Source organism: Carassius gibelio, chromosome B1 (assembly GCF_023724105.1).
Source record: "Carassius gibelio isolate Cgi1373 ecotype wild population from Czech Republic chromosome B1, carGib1.2-hapl.c, whole genome shotgun sequence".
Lineage (NCBI taxonomy): Eukaryota > Metazoa > Chordata > Actinopteri > Cypriniformes > Cyprinidae > Carassius > Carassius gibelio.
Genome location: NC_068396.1, coordinates 22,274,661 through 22,297,448, shown reverse-complemented (window position 1 = coordinate 22,297,448; position 22,788 = coordinate 22,274,661). Strand labels below are relative to the sequence as shown.

Here is a 22,788-nt window from a genome sequence, read left to right as displayed (position 1 = left end):
TGGCTCACATTTAACAAAAATCCACCATTTCAATCTCAACAAACTGGAATATGGTGACATGTCATTCAGCTAAATCAACTCAAAACACCTGCAAAGGTTTCCTGAGCCTTGAAAATGGTCTCTCAGTTTGGTACACTAGGCTACACAATCATGGGGAAGACCTGATCTGACAATTGTCCAGAAGACAATCATTGACACCCTTCACGAGCAGGGTAAGCCACAAACATTCATTGCCAAAGAAGCTGGCTGTTCACAGAGTGCTGTATCCAAGCATGTTAACAGAAAGTTGAGTGGAAGGAAAAAGTGTGGAAGACAAATATTCACAATCGACCAAAAGAACCACAGCCTTATTCGGATTGTCAAGCAAACTGGAATCAAGAACTTTAGAAAACTTCACAAGGAATGTACTGAGGTTAGGGTTAAGGCATCAAGAGCCACCACGGGAAAAGACGTGTCAAGGAATTTGCTGAACCACAAATAACGTCAGAGGACGTCTTACCTTGGCTAAGGAGAAGAAGAACTGGGCTGTTGCCCAGTGGTCCAAAGTCCTCTTTTCAGATGAGAACAAGTTTTGTATTTCATTTGGAAACCAAAGTCCTAGAATCTGGAGGAAGGGTGGAGAAGCTTGTAGCCCAAGTTGCAAACCAAAGTCACTGAACCTGTTTACCAAGAAACTTTAGAGCACTTCATGCTTCCTTCTGCTGACCAGCTTCTTGAAGATGCCGATTTTATTTTCCAGCAGGATTTGGCACCTGCCAAAAGCACCAAGATTTGCTTAAATGACCATGGTGTTGGTGTGGTTGACTGGCCAGCAAACTCACCAGACCTGAACCCCATTGAGAATCTATGGGCTATTGTCAAGAGGAAGATGAGAAACAAGAGACCAAACAATGCAGAAGAGCTGAAGGTCACTGTCAAAGAAACCTGGGCTTCCATACCACTTCAGCAGTGCCACAAACTGATCACGTCCATGCCACGCTGAATTGAGGCAGTAATTAAAGCAAAAGTAGCCCCTACCAAGCATTGAGTACTTGTACAGTAAATGAATATACTTTCCAGAAGGCCAACAGTTCACTAAAAGTGTTTTTTAATCGGTCTTATGAACTATTCTGATTTGTTGAGATTGTGAATTGGTGGGTTTATATTTATATGTGAGCCAAATTCAAATGAACCAAATACTTAAACTACTTCAGTTTGTCTTCACTGAATTTATTTAATACACAAGTTTCACAGTTTGAGTTGAATCACTTTAATAAATGAACTTTTCCATGACATTCTAATTTATTGAGATGCACTTGTATATACAAACACACACACACACACACACACACACACACATATATATATATATATATATATATATGTATATATAAAGATAGCAAAACGGCATGTCTTTATTTTAATATGGAGGAAATCTGCATATTTACACTAGTGAAAATCAAAGAAAGATTATTATATTACTGTCACAACAACCATTTTGGAATTATGTCCAAAGACAACATCCATCATAAATGTGCTCATCCAGCTGATAACGCCAGGCCAACAGTTTGAAGTAATGCAATTAACTTTGTGACACTGGTTTATCTCCCATGCACTCAGCAGGCTCCATGCTAGCAGTTGGGTTCAGAGCGAGTAAGGAATGTTTGAAATTGCTACCAATTTTGTGTTTCAGTGTCTGGTTTGGGGGCCAATGGCCTGTAAATTGGAAGGAAATCATTTTGGCTTAATTTTGTTGCTTTGTGCTGAAAGTTAACAGTCAAGGATTCTGCACACATTCCGTTTGAAATGTTCTCTCATACAGAACACTGGATCACATCCTAATTAACCTTGGGTGAGTTTTCAAGGAACACAACACACTTCAGTTTGAATGATTTTTTCCTACGCCATTCAATTAGCCCAACTGCATTCCTGTCTTCAGTCAATTAGCATAGTACCACATGGTCATTTGTCTTACAATTAAGACACTGGGTAACAAGTCATTAATTCTGTTTTGAGGGAAGACCTGGGGCAAGTTCTAGCTCAAACCGGTGTGTATCGTTTGGTTTCCGGTTTGAACATCATGTTTCCTGGAAACGGTGTGCAACGGGGTTTAAGATATGTTTTCTCCTGTTTGGTGGGAGCGGTCAAACATGTCAGCCAAATCAGCAGCAACATGTATATAAACCATGGGGTGTTAAAGAGACAGCTCGCACAGTGTAATTAACATCAAAATAAATTCATAGTATATGAGTGTGTGTGTGTGTGTATATATATATATATTTTTTTTTTTTTTTTGACCAGGGCTGCATTCAGCCTACAAAAACATTGAACACTCTGTTCTGATGATGCAAGAGTTGCAACTATGGCAGGTGAGAAGGCCATTCTGTGTATTCTTTTAATAGGCATGATGTTACAGTCACTGCCCTTGCCATGCAGAATAAAAGAGCACATCCAAATCAAGTAAAGGCATTTGTGTAAACTGTGGTTCCTAATTATTGTGATCCAACATTTGCCTCGCAAACATTTCAGGTGAAGAATAATCCACTTCTTACCTCTGAGACTGTGTTATGATCTATATGACCGTATTGTTTTTATTGTGAGTATTAAGCTTATCCTAATTGTGCTGTGTTATTGTAATATTTACAATTATATAATCAGAGGAGTATAGAAAGGTTTATGAAAGTGTCACTCCACAATACAAATAGCAAAATATATAAATATGTATAGTATTTTTATGTTACATTAATCAGTGTCTAGGACACCTTCCTAAGGAAAGGATATGTACCAGAAGACATTGCAGTTACTAAATGATATTTAGACAGACTTAAAGACTATTATTTTAGTTATTTTGCCTTTAATGTAAATAAATGTGCAAACAATATACTAGACTATATACATACACACACACACACAGTATTAATATCTGCTTTACCACTGTGAATTGCTCTTTAGCCTTATTTAATACAGTAGTATTAAACTTGAATATGTTTTGGTCAGCAGCTAAAATAAAAATTTTGCCTGTGTCCATATGGATTTAACTCTATAGATATAGATATAAAATGTATATGCATCATATATGCAAAAATATGTGTTTATATATTTATAATACTTTTAAATACATGATATTATAGTATATAACTAGCCTACATATAAAAGATGAAACATGAAATTGTTCCAATTTCTAAACAGTTTCAGATTATTATTATTTTTTTGTATTTTTTTTTACATAACGTAGATATATTTGTATACGGGGCTAAAATAAAAGAAATCCGATCACACAGATATTATATTGATTATATGTCTTTCAAAATATTTTTTAAACTGATCATTAATCTTCATGCAAACAGATTTTCCTACATTTCCGGCTAGAAGGGGGAGCATCTGGCTTCTTTCTCTCTGTGCCAAGAGCAGTGTGTTCATCTGGATGCTGGTGCAGTAGTCCAGGGCTGTCGCTGAGGCATTCCCAGCAGCCAGTTGGGCCACGCTCACACAGCTTGTACAGCATGAGCCCAAACGGGCAGCACCAACAGCGCCCTGGCACTGCTCCCGGGCATGTCAGCCCACTGTTTCACCAGCCCTCACACTGGCTTTTCACTGCACCACAGCCCTCAAACACCTGTCAAAAGAGTGGAAAGAGTCAAGCAGCAGGTAAAACTCCACCAGGAGCCATTTAAAAGTCAATTCAGAGCAGTAGCCTTGTCCCGGATTCAGTTCTTTTCAGGATTCAGTCCCATCAGAACAAAAGGGATTCTGATTTTGGGTCAGACTCTCAGCGGTCAACATAGAGACTAAGGCCAGACCTAGATCCCTTTTAGGTATGAAATGACTATTATTGGCATCATGAATTAGGTTAACTACTAAACTGTGATTACCTACAGCTGGCAAATGATATGAAATTATCTTTATAATTGAAATGCTTTTGAGCATAAACCTGAAAATTACATTTCCAACTTAAACCATCACAAAATTTGAATGCTTTGGAGCACAGACTTAAGTTTGGCTTCTTTTTAAAGAAGACACTTGGGAGATTATAGATTATTGGCTACAAGGAGTACAAGTGAAAACATTTTCAGGGCCTTGAAAACGTTTTCGAATCAGGTCCATGATTTTAGTGCTTGTGCAAGTTTTGCACCATTCCAATTAAACGTAAAATTTCATGTTGGCCTGGACTGGACACTCAAAGTAGCACAGTTGGAAAGGAATTGTGGGAAAAGTATAAAGGACTTTGCACAAAATGAGATAAATTAAACATTTGAATTTTTTTTTTTTTTTTTTTTTTAAAGTAGCCCTTCCGTTCTCATCTAATGAATAAGACTTAATACGTGGTGCTAAGCAGCAGACACTTATTGGCTCATTACACATGATTGCACAAACCTGGATGCCAATCAACACTTGTGGATGATATGACATGATTGAACAAATCACATGATGCAGTTTTTTTTTCTTTTTATTGCTTTTATTTCATTCCCTTTTTCCAGAATTCAAAGATTCACTCCCAATGTATTATAAGCCCACAAAAAACTTAGATGACAAACTTAAGTGTAAAACCAAAACAAAACCTTATGACCAAAAAAAAACGATATCATATATACATTTATAATAAACTAAATGCCAAACACTCCGCATAGATGTGTATGCAAGCAAACACATCAAACGCACTGATTCATGCCTTGAATGTACAAAGAAATATGAATCAATTTTATTGACGGTCACCATCTTTTCACTTTGGAGTCTTCTTTCACCCTCCAAAGCATGAGTTCCATGCATGCCGTGGCATCCTCGCGTGTGTCATGACCCACCACTGTAGCAAACGAAAAATGTGTTTGGTTTGTTTTCTTACTGAGAAACAAGCTTGAGTTGTTTAGTGTATGCAAGTCATGGTGTGCTCAATAGACCCGTTTCTCTTTGCTACTGACTCAGTTACTCAGACAGCAATTTCATGGAAGAGTTAAACTCATCTGAACGGTCACTGTGTACATTGCCCCTACTTTACCTCTGAGTGTATGGAAAATGTGCAATGAAGAAAAAAAACACAGATTCCAGTTAAAAGCTACAGCTTCTGATTCAGTGAGGTTTGTTCATGGTCATTTCTGGCGAATGCAATAGACAGGCTAACATACCGCTCTCTTGGATAATTCTCCGGAGATAGTCTGCAGTCAGACTGTTAAGTTCTCTTTTGTGTGGCAGACCCAGACGATGAGGAAACACCACAGAGGTGTCAATCACAGTGCTGTGAATAATCTAAAGATGGCAGAACCAAAATGCAATTCTTAAGTGCTTCTAGTCAAAACCACTAACTTGAGTCTTAAAAGCCAATGCCAAGTTGAAAAAAGGTTTACATCGGAACCCCAGCTACAAATTGCTCAAAAGCCTTGAGCGCATTCCACTAGAACTCACTTTGAGAGAAGTTAAGTCATTCTCCAAGCCATGGCCAATCAGAATCGTGTCTGCATTAATAAAGCTCAAAAGTGCTGCTTGTACATCACACAAAGAAGAGTTCGTACCCTTCACGTCATCCTCGTTGATGCCGGAGAACCTGCGCAGTATAAAAAGTTGAGATTCATAACATAATTACAGTTTGTTCTTCTGAAATGGATTCAAACATTAAAATTAAAACAATCCCACCTGGTATTATAGTCAATGACATCCTTATCAGGCTTGACAAAGGAGTCAAAGACAACTTGCAAACTGCTGTTGACCACGGTCACTCTTGCTAGTTCCAGACCTTGAGTCGTGTAACACTGGTAAAACACACATTTAAATAAATAGTCACATTAATACTCTTTTTAATCCTAATTATATTTAAATCAAAGCCTTACTGTTTGTGTGTCAACAGCAAAGACTCCTGGACATGTTTTGGCTACTGATGATTGAGGAAGACTGTTCATAAAGCCCTCAAGACTTACTGCATCATGGACATGAAGCTGTAAACGTGTACATTAGAACATAATGACTAAAAATGGAATTTTAGGTTATTGGCTTGGTATAAAGCTACAATATCACTATTGAAAATCCAGTTCAAGGAGAAATCATGTCATAAAGGAGTGGAGACAAAGCAGGTGAAATGTTTTCAGCCCCTGTGACTAAGCCTGAGTCTGTAAGTATAATTCCAACACAAATCAAAATACATTGAACACTTGGCATCCAGGTGACCCAACTGCATTCTCACAACAACTGTAGCGCGTCTCAACACCTCCCGGCACTGTGAGAGAACACATACAGAATAAACCATGGATAATGCTAGAAAACGGTCACTTTTTAAAGACATTCTAAGCCTTTCTTACCTCGATTCTCTAGGACTTTTCCATAATGGTAGTTACACTCCTCTCTGCGGGTGTGCTTTCCACTTTTGTCAACAGAAAACGTTGCTCCACATCGACAGCAGATTCTCTTCAGAGCTGTAACCAGAGAATTTCTAATCATTTAAAAGGCTTCATTCCCTAGTAGCTTGGCTTCAATAATATTCAACGGTTTTGCCTTAAAGGTTCTGTACGTAGTTTTTATTCCACCCGGTCCCTGGAGTCTTGACGCACACAGGCTAACAGATTGACGCGTTTACCCCTTTTGTTTGCCAGCTTCCATGACTGAAATGAAATGCACTGTGTTTTCCCCCAACTGGCAAACCAGGGTGCCAAAATACAATTGTGTAGACTGGCAGTGGGTGGGTTTCACAAACCAAAACAAAGAACGACATTCCGGCTCGGAACGCACATTTTCAGAGAAGAATGACTGACGTCAGTGTTGTTTTTCAGTTAAACAAACGTTAACTTAGCATTTTTCTTAAATATCTGCAAACATAATGATATTGTTATGCTTTAGAGTCAAAAACTTACAGCACCTTTAAGTTTTTTTAACAGTAGAATAAAATCATATGGTGACTTGAAAGCCATTACTCAAACATGGACCACTACACTCACGGTCACTTATGCCCTTCTTGGTATCTCCATACTGGATGGCAACATCAGCTTTATCCTTATTTTTACGAGGGAAGTTGTTTACTCGCAACATGTCCTCAGATAAAACATGTTCCTTCAGTTGCTCATAAAGTGTCAAATCACCTGCATCAGTAAAAAAAGACACTTTAATTCATCTAAATAAATTAATATTTCATGATATGAAAACCTGGAACACAATTAATAACAATAGATTGATAGCATGAATGTATTTAATTGATCAAAAGTGACAGTAAGGTCTTATAAATTGAGAAATTTGATTCAATTCGGTTCTCTTAAACTAAATAAAATTCTCAAACTTTTGAATAGTAGGTGTATACATGTAAATAGTCCCAATGTGTGTCGGTATACTCTTTAAAGCACCTTAGCAGGGGTTAAGAAAAACGTACAAATCTATTTTTAATTACTACTACATATAAACAGCACAATATGAAAATAGAGTACAGCCTACTGTGCATTTTAATAAACTCCACCCCCCCAAAAAAACTTAATTATCGCGACACAGGTGAGCACTCTAGTTTGACCCTGAAATGAGATCCAGCTCTTACCGGGTCCCTGAAGTGCTTGAGTATTTAGTGGTACATTGCCTCTAGACACATGCTGATCTCTCTCACTGGGAGCTGTAAGTACATATAAGGAGGGTGACCTGACAGGAGTGTACAGTGCAGTAAACAAAAGTGGCTGCAGTAATTTGAACAAAAGCACATGCAGAAATATAACAAACATACCTTTGGCAGGCAAGACGTTTTGGTTTTTAAGTCTCTTGAGTGCATTGACAGCTATGCTTAGATACTTGAGCTTATTGATACTGCGGTCATAAACATTTTTTTCTTCTGCCAGAGCCTAGAGCATTGAAATAGATGTGTCGGGAAAACACCCATTAGAAAATATAGCCAGGGCTTTAAATAATGCATTCTCTCTTCCACACAGACCTTCTCGAATGCAACTTGCACCGTCTGGGATGATTTCAGGAACTCCTCCACAAAGAGATTCACGTAGCGTTGACGAACATCATGTGGCACTTTTGCCCCAACCTCTTGGCGTATTTTTGCTTTTCTTTTTACACCCATAGCCTATACAACGCACAAATATATCCATAACTAGCTCAACATCACAAAACAAAGAAATTACTACCAAATTCATGTTACAATATAAAAAACCTGGCTTGTAGAGAAGGGTCTCAAGAGAAAACAACACTGACAGATGAGTAAAGCGAGGTAAACCTTAGCTGGTGTGTAGTTGGCTGGTTGAGGAGGATGTAAAGTTTGTGAAAGATGAACAGATGGAGGAGGCGGAGGTGGCCGTTGGATGGACATTGTGGTAGGAATCAGTGTCACAGGTAAAGCACAATTTCCTTCAGGTACAATAAGGTGCAAGTTTGCCCCCAACTGTACAGTAGCACCAACCGGAAAAATACCAACACAGGCTTTAAAAAAGAAAATTATAGAAGTAAATGACAATTCCCTAAATGAGGACTAACCGATCTGATAAGATAAGGAACTGTATATGATGCTTACAGTTTTGCACTGTACTTGATTGAAGGACACTGGGTGCATAAACCTTCTTTGGAGCATTGCTTATGGCCTGGGACTGACAGCCTTTCACCGCAGCAGTCAAAATAGCCGCTCTTCTCTGGCATAACTGAGTTCTGGAGGGAATGCTCAACTGGGAACCGACTTCTCGTAGAGGGACGATAATCTGTGCTTTGCTTTTATTGGCAGGCTGCTGAATAAAGGTGAAGTCAGAAACCACTTCGTTATACTCAAAATTGTCAGCATGGGTTTAAAAAAAAAAAAAAAGGGATACTTTTTATATTACAACACAAAGACGGAATCATCTCATACCTCAAACTTTGCCACATGTGCCACCCTTTTCTTCAACACAGCAACTGAATTAGACTTCTCTGTTTCCTGGGTATCTAATATTTCTTCCTGAAAAAAAAAAAAAAAAAAAATTATATTCCATTTCTATTTCTAATCAAGAACACATACAGCCATTTGACTAAAATGACAATAAAAGACACTTATTATAAGGCCAACTCAAACTGCACAGACATGTAACAGACTAGATTATGTCACTTCTTAGACATTCCATGACCCAACCAACACTGATTCAGCCTGACCAATCAGTAGAAACCAGTGCCGATCAATAAAGCATTATTAAATTAAGCAACATTGATTTTAATGAGAAATGCTGTTTTGTTTTTTTCTGAAGGATCATGTTACACTGAAGACTGAGTAAAGGCTGCTGAAAATGTGTTCAAATGTATTCATATAGAAGAGCCAATCTGTAATTCTATTTCACAAAACTACAATTTTTACAACATTTTTGATCAAACAAATGAATGAATAACTCCAAACTTTTGGAACGGTAGTGTGGTCAAACAAAATAAGATCTGCATAATAAATTAAATTAAACATATGAATACTTACAGGTGGATCACACTGAACCTCAGGACCTTCATTTTGGTTGGCTTCCATGAAGATTCTGTAGCACTCTTCCATTGGGTCAGATTCGGAAAGATCTAAGTCGGAGTACCGAAGCTCCTCGTCAGAACTGGAGTCAATCACAATGGCTTCATTATTACTTCCTGCCACTGCTGCAGATGCAAAGGTCTGTGAAGGAACAGGTATGTTGCAGGGAACAGGGAATGACGCAACTGATGTTGTTAATTTCTGAGCCACAGTTGTTCTTTGGTTTAGTTGACTAAATGTTGGTACAGAAACGGTTCCGGTTTCAATCCCTGAAACATAAGCAGGCATATTCTGAACAAATGGTTCAATAGGACTTTTCTGAATAGTTGGCCAAGATGTTTCCGCCAGGTTTTGAGAGTGTGGACCAAATCTGTGCTCTTCTATCTCATGTAAGGATGATGGAAAGGACTGAGAGGAGACCATGGCAAAGTAATGCTGAAGTGCTTGCTCTTGGGAGATCTTGTTAGAAGGAATAACTTCTGACTTTTGAGTATAACTTAAGATGTCAATTTGTGGTTCGGCCTCAAAAGTTGCATCTTGTTGAACAACCGCAGGAGACTGTGAGGAAATATATTCATCTCCATAAAAAGAACTGAAAGGAAGCATCTTAGCATCTTGATTGCATTCGATCCTCTCACTCTCACTTCTCATATTGTCTAGACATGTAGAAATGTCATGCAGGACGTTTTCCATGTCATGAGTTTTTTCCTCTTTTTGAGTAACAAATGCTTCCATATTGAGATTTGTAGAGTTAACTGCTTCAGACAGGGGTACTTCGGTTAGATCCTCCAGAAAAAGCTTGGGTTCATTTACGAAGTGCTTTGCGGTCATTACCGGTTTATTTAAGGGTCCTTCATTAGCCTCTTTACCATCTTCAGCTGGGGCATCGCTAATAGGACATAATGTGGGTAGTTCCTTGGTTGTAGTTCCACACTGCTTTGAAAGCTTATGTTCATCTTCTAGAGGAGACACATCAATGACAAGTTCCCCTTCAGAAGACTCTTGTTCTTGTTGAATCATCACAGGTTTCACTGAGGTCCTTTTATTCTCTTGGTCACCCTCTCCGTGTTTAATTTCATTAATTTGAGGTCCATCAGAAGACAACTTTTCCTTGTTCTGCCTTGGTTTTGTTTGGTCATTTGCAAGAAGATTATTATTAACAGCATAATTCCCCTCAGGTAAATGTGGAGTACTCTTGCCTTTCTGTTTGGTCCTGCATTTTACTTGTTCTTTTGCTGAAGTTGGAATGTCAATGACCAAGGTACCTTCATCGTCAGAGTCATCAAAATGACAGGAGAGAGGCTGATTATTTTTTCCTGCTTGGTTATTCTTCAGGCCATGTTCAGTATCCGCTTTATCAGTTGACTTCAGCTTACAGTCAACTGAGCCGCTAGATAATAAGTCTGCTGAGAAATTGGAACATGGGTCATATTCCAAATCAGTCTTCGGTCTGGCGCGATCAACCACATATTTAAGACCGCTCGTTGTGGAAACAGCTTTTTTGGATCTCAAATGGTTTCCATTCTGGTCTTTAGCCTTACTGTTGGTGGTCCTCAAATATTTCTCAGAGCAAAGACCTGCATCTGTCTGCGCGAGGGACTGCGACGTCTGATAGCGAGACAGTCTTTTTTGTTCTTTCTCTACCTCACACTTCACTGCCTCGATTTCCTTGTTGATCCTCTCCAATTCCTCAATGCAAGCATAACTGTCCTCATTGGTGTGAGAGGCTCCATTGGCAGAAGTGACTTCAGGATCTTCAAGTTCTAAATGTGAAGCAGAGAAACAGGTTTCTTAAAATATATATACATGCCATTTATATAAAAAAGAAAATCCCAAAACCCATGCTCTAAGGGCACAATTGTTATGTAGCTATTTTTCACCCACACATGTTGGGAAATTACTCAGAATATTTCGGCAAGAGCTAAAAAAAAACAAAAAAAAAAACTATATCACCAATTTAATCAAAATGTCAGTGTAAACTGTGAAATGAGAGGTCATGTATTGGTATAAAACAACCACTTAGCTTAGTAGAAGGTCTAGGATCTAGAAATCCAGTTCATATCAGTGAATCGATTCTTTCGGATTACGAATCAGTCAAAATTATTTGCCATTTCTTTGACGTGATGGCTCAGCTACATGTGGTATATTAAATGACTTGCAACTATTACAACTCAAAAAGTTATTAAAGCCCAACTTCGATTCTTGCACATTTCTTCTACCCTGCTGCGATTCACTTCCGCCCATTAGTCAAAACCCTTTTTCCGAAACGATCCAGTTCGACTGAAAGATTCGATTGAAATGCGTGTAGTTTGCGAACCTTTAAATGTTAAATAACAATGAATCATGATTTGTATTTACCTGTCGTAGACACGCCAGACGTACTGTCTTTGCCGTGATTATACAAACAATAAAGTCGATTGCATCGTCCCCATCGAAGAAAGGGACAATCAATTTCACGGAAGAGAGCAGTGGAAGGAAACATAAGAGTTGCCAGCACACGAAACACCGAGTTATTCAGAGGACTGTTAATTGTCAATATAACGCATCTTCTCTAGCCTATCTCTTGTGAGGTTCATCATCTAATGATAACATTTTTCAAAAGTCTTTTAAGATATATAACAGAACAAAGTTAGTGTGAGGAAGAGGTCTGCTCTCGTCAAAAGTATCTAGGCTTAGCGCTTGTGAAATTGGGAAGGACTTTGGCTACGTCACCGGCTGGTAGTGTTTTAATTAATCCATCATCCCCAGGTGTGGCTAATTGTTTTTTTGTGGCGATGTTTGATTCGTGAAGGAACCGTTCTTTTGAGCCGAATCTTTTCAACGAATCGCTTGAGTTAGCGGTTCATAATTCACATTTGAGCTGTGACTGTATGCCATTTTTAATCAATTATAAACACAACATTTAAAATATGGGCTATTACTTTCTATCCTTTTAAAACAACACATAAAATGAGAAGTGCATATAACAAAACCATAGCAAAATAGAACTAGATTTGGATGTTTTCTTTGGAAAATAAATCTCGCACCACAATGGAAGGGTGTTGTGTCAGACTGACTCAAAAACGCTCCTCATCTGCTCATGAAAATAGAGTTGTATAGATATAGAATAGAGAACTGTGTATAAAATAAAAAAAGGGAAAGGTAGAAGGAGAGTTACTTTCATACCCACTATTTTTTAAAACTACTTTTAAGGGAGGGATAAAGCAGCGAGGGAGACGAATGGCACGCTACTCTTGATGTCTCTTTTTCATTCGCCTTAACAGAAGTGAAGGCCGCTGGCCTCTTTGACAGACGAGCTGCCTGGTTGCTGTCTTTTGTTTAAATTTTTAATTTCTGTAAAACTATGATGTTATAACATTGTGCTCCAAAGGGACTCTTGGTCTCACAGACAGCCAGCAGCTGAATTCACTTTGGCTGGCAAAGCGAGCAATTAGACCCGGGATTAAAAAGGATTGAGTTTGGAGGCCTGAGGAGAGTTTGCCTGCCATCTCGGGACACTCCATTACCATCAAGAACACAAGCCATGCTGAGTTACCGCTTGAGGGTGGAGGCAGAAAAAAGCCACTCGGCATTGCCAGGAAATACATTTGTATCTGAAGAGGTTGATTTTGACATCAGCATTGTGGAGGCAATAGTTATAACCAGTGGGACCATGGCCTGATCAAATCCTGATTTTGGGACAGAGACAAGATGGAATTCATTAAGCGAAGACGGGTGGCAGCCTGCTCTTTTACTGAGCTATTCAAAGGAATTCATCTCTATTCAATAGCATCATTCAATAGTTGCTAAGAATAATTATACACTCAAAATTATTACCACAGGTCAATTGAGTTCCTCTTATTTCTGAAGCAGACATTTTCTTTTCAAAACCATTCAGCCTTGGGAGCTGTACATTTGCACAGACAAAACAATACCTGTAATATTACATTTTAAACTTTCCATACCTTAAAGTAAAAAAAATAAAGGTTTTAAACAGATAATTCACCAAAATAAAAAATCATAAACTTCTGTCATAATTTGCTCGTGCTTATGTTATTCCTAACATATGACTTTCCTTTGTCAATAGAGCAAAAATATTTTTGTTCACACCATGAAGTTCAGTGGGGAAGGCAATGGGGTCCAATGTCAGGCTTGGAATTTAATTTTTTTTGGATGAGATATCCCTTTAAGGTACTGCAAATATAATATTTATTCTGAAACAGTAGAACACCCCATAGAATGATACTGTAATTTTGCAGATGTGACCACAGGGATTACACAAGGCTTATCGCAACAGAGCTGAAATCACTTTGGTTACAGTTGAAAGGACTGCCGGTGCCAACCGAAGTTTGTATTACTCCCTTGCACACTTCCAGGCTTGTCCCATTAGTTTGTCACTCATAGGATCGTTTTGCAGCAACTGAGCTCACAGCCCTGAAGGAAATGCCTTACGCACTCATCAGTCACTAGAGAGACGGCGAGGCAGCCAGCCGAGCACACGCACATGTGAGTGGAGATTCAAGAGAGGCAGAAAGCACAAACACAGTAGGAAGAGACCAGCAAAATCAAAAGGAACTGCAGCTTTATAGGTGGACTAAGGCTACATTTATTTGAAATGGGGCCCAAATAGAGTAGCCTGTTTGTTTTTCTTTTTTATTTGAATGATATAACATTATCTCAGCATGCATGACTGTGAATGCCTTTTGATTCCAGAGAAAATGTGGCTTTATGTGATTTATATATATAATTTTATTTTATTTTTTGCTCCATTAATTTGTTCAAAAATACACTGCAGTTCACAATTCCTTGAATACATCTCTTTTATGTGTATTTGTTTTTCCTATGGCTATACAATTGTTCATCATAATAAAGAAAACAATCCAAAAAATGAATAACATTGTTTAAAATAAAGCCTATTAATTTGTTTGGTGCAATTCTGTATTATTTATTTATTTTAAATAGTAACAAAACTTCTTCACTGTTAACTATTTACAAAACTTTGTCTGCAAAATCAGTCATGTGAAGAAAAAAAAATGTTTCAAATAAACGCTGTTCTTTATATTCATCAAAGAAAATGTATTGTGTTCCTATAAAGATATTAAGCAACACAACTGTTTTAAACACTTATGATAATAACATGAATTCATGAGCAGCCAGTCAGCTCTATTATAATTATTTCTGAGGGATCATGAGAAAATTCAGCTTTGCAGGAATATATTAAATTCAAATAGAGCATACTTTTAAATTCCGGTATTTCACAATTTTACAGTTTTGACCTTTGATTAAATAAACACAACACAAACCTTTACAACCTTACAAACCACAAACTTCTGTACAGTACTGGACATTTGCAACTTTTAAACCTGATAGGAGATTCCAGTGAGACCTTGGGTGCTGCATGTTCTTACAACAAATCCAATCTCTCTTAATGTTAAATGCGTATGTAAGCACTGTTTAGGCTGCAACATGATATCATAAACTGAATAAAGTTTCCTCCAGACAAACCACAGTCCAGACACTCAGATCTAACGTATCTCCGTTTACAGAGAAGGGCCAAGAGCTTTTTTATTCGTGATTGATGGAGTGGCCGGCCCTCAGGTCTTTGGAGTTCATCAGTATTCACAAAGCATTCCAGTCTGAGTCATAAGACAGAAGCACAAGGCATAATGACTAGAAAGCATGTGCACAGGAGGCAGGACGTGTCTGTACGCAGACATACACGGCTTGCAGAACAAAAGCGATGAGACGAGGTCACATGAACTCGGGATTTATTGAAACAGAACAATGCTGGGTTACAACAATCAGTGTGGTTTATTCTCTTAAGAGTGTGGAACAACATCAGGAATGAACAGGACTGGATTTGCAGTCAGCATATTCTCAGCCTGTAAGGGGCAGGCCAACACCACACTATACTGTAGGCTGAGAAAAACAGCAGTGGCATGCAGAGGAGCTTATTTACATAATGGACAAAGATCTCTCCAGGTCTTCAGGTCCATCTAGTGTCCGCCTGAGAGAACACCAACTACTGGGAAACACTACTGTACGAGCTCATTTGAATTCATGTAATGGAGCTATGATGTAAGATCAGCAATATCATTTGCTGACATGCAGAGAATGTAATTGTAAAAATAACGGTTCTGGTGATTTGGAACAAACACCCCAAGACTAAACAAAGCTTTACAATGGTATGGTATGGCTATGTTAGTAGTTTATACAGCATCTGTGTACATTCTGTAGGATTTCCATTTAAAAATGCATGAATATAAACAATACACTGTTGAAAAGATCCAATTTACATGGAATGGAATCTTCCATAGAACGGAGTTCCAGATATCATATATCTTTGATCAAGAGATGTACAATTTGTGACCAGGATAACAATCTCAGGATGAACAGCATGTTTAATTACACCAAATGTTTTTCCAACAAGAGTTTATATATCTTTTCAGAATGCTTTTTTGAGTGTTCAAATATACTTTTGTTTTTTACTGTATCAAGAAAAGATACAGTATCAAAGAAAAATCAACAATCATTCATGTTCATTCATGTAAACACAGTGTCTACATGTAGCTTTTCATTTCTTTTTTTATAAAGAAAATGTTCAATGAAAAATATGGTAATGTTGAAATAACTTTTTTTTTAAATAATATATTACTATATTTAGAAAGTAATAATATATACAATTATATACTATTATTATAAAGAAAAAAAAGACTGCATTGTTTTCTGTTGAATTTATTTCATGGGATCAGTGTATATTATAGGTTTTATAAAAAAAAAAAAAAAGAAATTGTACAATGGGGGAAGAAAAGCAAAAATATAGTAATTCTAGGTTTTTTATATATATTTTTAGACATTTTAGATTACTGTGTATACATTTTATATTTCTATTTTATAAAAAAAGTTTTAAAAAGCTTTTCCGGAAATATATATATATATATATATATATATATATATATATATATATATATATATATATATATATAATTAATTTTTATGAGCTCAGTATACATATTGCTGGCAAGTAAAAAAATTGAAATCATCAGTGGCCCGAGTGGACAAATGGAAATATTTTATTGTTGGGTCCTGTAAAAGTAACCGATTTCAAGTCAAAGGGTGTAAAAGTTATTAATCATTTCATTTCCTTTAAATACAATTTCACCAACTTTGCAAGATAATACAGAGGCCGTTATCTCACCTATCATAATTACCAAATATCATCAGTCATTAAAATCCTTTAAAACCAGATGTAATCAAATCTGTAAGACTCAATCTTTCTATAATATCTTTCCAATAAGCCTCGGCTTCTGGCTTCTCATGGAACGGCCTTCGATCACTGTACAGTGGAGAAGACTTTCAGAAGGAGGTCAGCAGCAAGGCCTGGTGAGATATCTCCACACGTGACCCTTCGCTCCAGCTCCGGGAGCTCGGCACGCACCGCTGGATGCTGCTGGAAGTGGCGCAGAGCGTTCTCCTGGATCAGATTCCACAACCACACCTTCTGCTGAGTTTGCCGCCGGACTCGGAGCTCCCCGCTGCTCAACATCGCGTCCCGGAACTGTAGCATGGTATCCCACAGCTCAGGCACCCCCTGCCCCGTCTGAGAAGATATGCGGACCACCTGAGTACAGATGGGAAAGAGAGCAAATAAAATGTGCTGGTGTAGACGTGGAGCGCTAAAGAAAGATGAAAACAGAAAGCAGAGGATGAAACAAACAGAGAGAAGGGAAACGGAAGATGCTATACTTCTGAGCAGCCAGAATGTGGAAATGTACTTCATCACTTCATCCTCGTCTTCACTGAAAGACCTATATACTACAGTCTTTAAGGAGGGCGAAGAAAAAAATCAATATGACCGTCAGATTCTCCAGAACAGGGATGGAGCTCAGAAATCATGCTGCTCAGAGGAGACAAAGGCTTTAGTGGTTTTCATTCATGTGGGTGGCCTCTAATCAGTGAAATGCATGAGGCAGCATTTGGCCGTTCAAAGGGCTGCCTGCGTTGGCTCTGTGCCCTGCCCTGCCCTGTGGGTAGAAGTAATAATACTGGGGTGAAGAAACAAAGAGGAAAGACTGGACAACATGATGGGAGAAGACAACAGACTACTCCACTGGCCAGGACACTTCTTTTTAGCAGAAAATAATAAGGATACATAAATAAAGAGCGTTTAACGTGGAAGCAATTCTTATATGGGAAGAATTAAATGAGTTAAAATAAAGAGAGGGCTATACACACACACATCCCCAGTCAAAATTTTTTGAAGAGTAAGATTTTTTATGTTTTTTCATTATAATTTTTTTTTTATTCTCTTCTGCTCACCAAGGCTCCATTTATTTGATCCAAAATACAGCAAAAACAGTAATATTGTGAAATGTTTTTACTATTTAAAACAACCGCTGAAATGAAAATTATATAGAATTTGAAACTGATTGTGCTGCTAAACATAGTTGTGGGGGAAAACATTTATTCTTTAATGAATACAAAACTAAAAAGTGAAGCCTGTATCTGAAATAGTTTTTTTTTTTTTTTTTTCTTTTTTTTGCGACAATGAAAAATACTTTACTGTCACTTTTTATCAATTTAATGCATCCTTGCCGAATCAAAATACTTTCTTAAAAAAAATAAATGTAACTGACCCCAAACTTTTGCATGGTAATAATTCTGTGAATTTTTCCCAATCTTTCCCTCTAATATCCACAAAAGTCTCCGGCCTTGATGTTCTGAAATGAGCTAAAACCAGTTGATTGGTTGATTGATCCTTTAATGATTATTTCCTTAAAACCCTTGCAGATCTGATTGTCATATTATTTTTCATTAAATAAAAAAATTGAACAAGATGAATTACAGTTGTTTTATTGTAATGAAAAGCAAGATTATGAAGTAGCACACCTTTGGTTTCCAGATTTTGGACTTCTTTCGGAGTAACTTGAGGGCACTGGTGTATTCTGCCTGTATCCTCCGGGCTGGAACAACCAGATCACCATCTGATTTAGTAACCACCACCAAGTCAGCCATCTCAATGATTCCTCTTTTGATTCCCTTTGGGAAAAAACAGCATAAGCCACTCTCAGCAAAACTAGCACAAACAAACCTTAACAACATAAGAATCACCGATAACATAAAACATAACAGCTTCAGAAAATCCGGATAATGTTGTATAGCAGTAGAACGCAATTTCTTTGACTCCAAGGGATTCATTTTCAAATAAATTTAACAATATTGCTTTTAAATATTCTACACAATAAAAGATTTCATTTAAATGAATAAAATGTTGAATCTAAATCATTTGAAGTCATCTTAAGATCCCCATGGAAGTTTGCTGATGCCCCAGACTCCTCCTCCTCTGAAAATCGGGACAGAGTAAAGGAAGTGTAGAGTATACCTGTAGTTCATCGCCGCCTGCTGGTGGGATCAGCAGCACAAACATATCCACCATGTCAGCCACAGCAAACTCCGACTGACCAACGCCTGTGGAAAGATTTGAACTTAAGTGACACTGCGGAGTTACTTTGCATACACAGAGGCTTTTAAGAAAATTAATAACATAATGAAAACCATAACACAGGCTTACCCACAGTTTCCACTAACACGGTGTCATAGCCTGCACCCTCACAGAGGACTATAGCTTCGTTGGTGGTCCGCGTCACACCACCGAGGGTTCCTGAAGTGGGAGATGGTCGGATGTATGCGCTCATGTCTCTGGAGAGCTCGGTCATTCGTGTTTTGTCCCCCATCAGTGAACCTGCATACAGTAGTAGCTACTTAGAACCAAGATTAGCTGTTGATTAAGAAATTCTATTTATTTAGCAAGAATGCATTAAAGACATTTAGCAGTAATGACAAATAATGCTGTTTTTTTTATATATATATTAATCTAAGAATCCTGAAAAAAAAAATCATTTTCCATGAAAATATGCAGCAGCACAACTGTTTGCAGTATTAACACTAGTAAGAAATTTTCCTTGAGCAGCAAATCAGCATATTAGAATGATTTCTGAAGGATCACGTGGCACTGGAAACCCAAGCAACTGCTTATGACAATTCAGCGTTGAATCAGAGGAATAAATTATTTTTAAAATATTCAAAAACAATCATTTTTTTTCATTATATTAATTCAAAATATTGTTGTTTTTATTGTATTTATGTTCAAATAAATACAGCCTCGATGACGATAGGGTCAGAGACGACCCCAAACTTTTGATTAGTATTGTATGTGTGCAGTGCATCAGCAGGAAAAATTGACATCATCGTGAAAATATGATAATTATGTCAATATGAAAATATGGAACCACGTAACAGCTGACTAAAGTGACTTCCAAACAAGTATATACTTATGCAAACATCTAAAGCACAAAGATAAAACCAGCACCACCATCTTTGTCTCAGAAAAACCTTCTGATACTGAAGCGTCTGTTCACCTCCAGTTGTGCACGAGGAAGGATCCACAGCCAGAACTGACACTTTATGTCCTCTTCCTGTCAGCATTTTCCCAACGACCTCGATGAATGAAGACTTGCCAGCACCAGGGGGACCGGACAGTCCTGAAGTCACACGGACAAAGATGTGATTGAAGATTGAGGCAATCATGCAAACAGCTCAGTTCACATCACCTTACTGACCCACTCTGAAGGCCACTGGATTGCCACCATTGCGTTTCTCCTGCTCCTTACGGAAGGCCAGCACTCTTTGAAGCAGAACCTGGGCCAACTCTTTCTTCCTTGGATGCTGGGTCTCCACAAGGGTTATAGACTCAGCGAGAGCTGCCCTTTGACCCCCGATGAGTCCATCATAAAGCTTGGTCAATAGTCTTTTCTCCCTGTCAGTCAGGTCTGAAATGTGATGTCTTAAGGCAGTCTCTGTTGAAACAGTTCTTGTCTGTTGGAGGGTGCAGAGCGAGGTATAGCACAGTTTTCCAGTAGACTTACAAAAGGAATGTTTTAACGCTGCTGCACTGCGTATAGAAGACAGAGCAGCAACACGATGAAGAACTGGAAAAACTCTAGTCGGACCCATCTTCCTTTTTCTGTGAAGTAGATGTTGTTCTGTGAAAATAGCGGAGAACAAGAAGTGGTAAACATTACAGCCTTGTTCAAATTAAACAATGGTAACAATTTCTGTTTTACATATAAATAAATTGAAAGGAGGTGTTTTAACCTTTGGGAAATTAACTAAATACCTTATGAGAACCTTTCAATGAGGTAAAATGATAACATTGTTACTAAAATTTGGGAAATAAGATTAAAACACTAATTTACTTTTTGACCACTATAGAAATAAGCTGACAAATTTTGCTAATGTTATGTAAATAATTGTATTAATAAATTTAGCCTAAAATAAGTAGTAAATCATTAGGCTTGTTTGGGACTAAATGTTTTAGAGTAGCGTTTTATATATGTTTTTCTTTTTACCTTTGATTTAATATATTCCATGCCAAAATGTTATTAAAAATAAAAAAAAACATAACAATGTTATATAATATATCAAAAAAAGTAAATCTTGTGATCTTAAAAACAAAGGATTTGTGCCTTTAAAAATAGTTTAAAAGAATGGCAATTAACTTTTACCTGTAGGACTTCTATTGCAACAATATGCTAATTTGTTATTAGCCACTACATCAATACAGATGTTTATACAGATATCGACTCTATAGGTTTAAGTTAGTAGTAATATAATAATAATACAGAGGTAGTTTCTGAAAGCTTTGTAAAATATGGAAACTCCATATTAGCTCATGATCATTGTACAGTCATAACAACAACTGTAGTAACCAGGATATTTGGCCGAGAACTATAACTTCTTACCATAGTAAATTATAAATTGTATGGTGTGACAAATCTCTTGTTATTAGATCACATCAGTTCATAACACATTTCAGTCCGATCACATTAAATGACAGCGTGTTCATTGAAACAGAAAGGACAGGAACCTGAAAATCTGGAATAAAAAACATTAACAATCAAAGCTCACCAAGTTTCCTTAAACCGTCGGTTTAGTGTCTTAAGCCCATCTGTAGTTCTGGTTCTGTCTTCATTTGGGCAGATTCGGATTAAAAAGAGACATTTTCAGTCATTTATCTCACGGGTTCCCAGATCAGCTGTGACATTATCACCAATCCTCCGAGGTCGCGTGCGTGAGGAACGTCAATGATTTTTAAAATAAAAGTGTTTCCTTTTCAAAATTAAAGTCCTAATTCTCAATAAATGAAAACATAATAATAATAAAATTCACAGCTTCAAAAACTAGATGATGATGTTGTAGGTTTATTTGTAAATTTGCATATAGTCTTATAGACAGCTGTGATAAGATGCTTATAATGGAAGGTACCATTTTATTAAAAAGGTTGTAAATCTAGTTTAAAGGTTTTACCGTTTTTATCAACACAGCAACCACAACTAAGTTGTAGACGTTTTAGTAAGTATTTATTAACGGCAATTTTTTTTGTCACAATATGAATGCATTTTGTCACGTTGCAAAAAAAATTCACCATTGAAGATTATGTGTAATATTTTTTTATACTGTCGTCACGTTTTTAAATGCCTTATTCCAGCGTTCAGATCATCGGATATATCATTAATACAATCATTAATTAATTCATTTTACTACAAAATAAATCCAACAATGTAATAATTTATTTTTAAGAATGAACAGAACGTTAAATAAATAAAATAATATTAAAAGAAGTTATGACGTATAATATATAGATGCCAACAACATTCTTGACAACATTTGTTTCTAAAACTGCTTTTTTTTTCCCAACAGGACGTCAGACTACTGGACTCCTGACCTGCATTGTATCATGTCCAGACACAAGCTCTCTGATGTCCTCCTGTGGCAGTGAGAGAAAACACAACCATTAATATGAAAAATCTTTGAATTGCAAGTGAAGTCACAATAAGCCAAAAGAGAGAATGAAGAAAATAGATATTGAAAAGAGTAAAATTATCACTTAATTCTGAAAACTGTTAGACAGGTATTTAAATTAAGTGATATGGAAGGTTAGTTTGAAACAATTAAGCCTTGTTGTTTTATAAGAGTACTCACCATTACTTCCAGGAATGCAGAGAAATATCATCAGATTTATCCAAAAGCACATGAAGTTTGTGTGTTTTTACATTGTCTAAGCTTGACTAGAGTTTGTGCAGCGTTTAAAAACAACAGTCCATAGCGCCTTGTGAGGCTGGAAAGCTCTGGTATCCTCTGGCAGGTCCTGAGGCAGCAATGTTTGCATCTTGTGGTATTCCTGCCCAGAGATGTGTACACAGGTTTCTGTTATAGTTCTTTTAATGCTCTCTATGATGGGCGCCCTGGTTTCAGAGTTGCTGTCCACTGCTGGAGCTTCCTGTCTCAAGCACCCCAGTTCCAGATTTCAATCTTGGCCGTCCCAGAGAGACTGTTATGGCTTC

At 37.4% G+C, this 22,788-nt stretch overlaps 2 protein-coding genes across 3 annotated transcripts; both read right to left on the bottom strand.

Annotated features, from left to right (window-relative positions):
• Positions 1-4,408: 4,408 nt before the first annotated feature.
• Positions 4,409-12,113, bottom strand: zgc:152968 (uncharacterized protein LOC564848 homolog). Of its 2 annotated transcripts, none has more exons than XM_052544929.1 (16): positions 11,765-12,113; positions 9,365-11,169; positions 8,777-8,863; positions 8,450-8,657; positions 8,156-8,358; positions 7,865-8,005; positions 7,661-7,775; positions 7,481-7,552; positions 6,897-7,037; positions 6,264-6,377; positions 6,108-6,181; positions 5,799-5,903; positions 5,605-5,720; positions 5,377-5,515; positions 5,100-5,220; positions 4,409-4,780 (listed from the first exon to the last, which is right to left on the bottom strand). In XM_052544929.1, exons 1-16 carry the CDS (start codon positions 11,886-11,888, stop codon positions 4,689-4,691), a joined length of 3,657 nt encoding a protein of 1,218 aa, XP_052400889.1. In that variant the 5' UTR covers positions 11,889-12,113; the 3' UTR covers positions 4,409-4,688. The 2 variants fall into 2 exon arrangements, with proteins under 2 accessions (XP_052400889.1, XP_052400890.1); XM_052544930.1 differs by having other exon boundaries at positions 8,450-8,654.
• Positions 12,114-16,435: 4,322 nt separating this feature from the next.
• Positions 16,436-21,525, bottom strand: mmaa (metabolism of cobalamin associated A). The gene is made up of 7 exons (XM_052544740.1): positions 21,353-21,525; positions 20,005-20,427; positions 19,804-19,926; positions 18,957-19,127; positions 18,768-18,853; positions 18,275-18,424; positions 16,436-17,006 (listed from the first exon to the last, which is right to left on the bottom strand). Exons 2-7 carry the CDS (start codon positions 20,396-20,398, stop codon positions 16,719-16,721), a joined length of 1,212 nt encoding a protein of 403 aa, XP_052400700.1. The 5' UTR covers positions 20,399-20,427; positions 21,353-21,525; the 3' UTR covers positions 16,436-16,718.
• Between the last annotated feature and the right edge of the window lie 1,263 nt (positions 21,526-22,788).

Bases quoted from the DNA above. Each gene is read 5' to 3' on its own strand.
- zgc:152968 (XM_052544929.1), bottom strand. From the start codon at position 11,888: ATGTTTCCTTCCACTGCTCTCTTCCGTGAAATTGATTGTCCCTTTCTT. The intron at 11,170-11,764 runs GTAAATACAAAT...CTTCACATTTAG, and splicing joins GTCTGGCGTGTCTACGACAG to AACTTGAAGATCCTGAAGTC. The intron at 6,378-6,896 runs GTGAGTGTAGTG...CTCTGGTTACAG, and splicing joins CAAGAAGGGCATAAGTGACC to CTCTGAAGAGAATCTGCTGT.
- mmaa (XM_052544740.1), bottom strand. From the start codon at position 20,398: ATGGGTCCGACTAGAGTTTTTCCAGTTCTTCATCGTGTTGCTGCTCTG. The intron at 19,927-20,004 runs GTCAGTAAGGTG...GTGTGACTTCAG, and splicing joins TCCAGTGGCCTTCAGAGTGG to GACTGTCCGGTCCCCCTGGT. The intron at 18,425-18,767 runs GTATACTCTACA...TTTTTCCCAAAG, and splicing joins CAGGCGGCGATGAACTACAG to GGAATCAAAAGAGGAATCAT.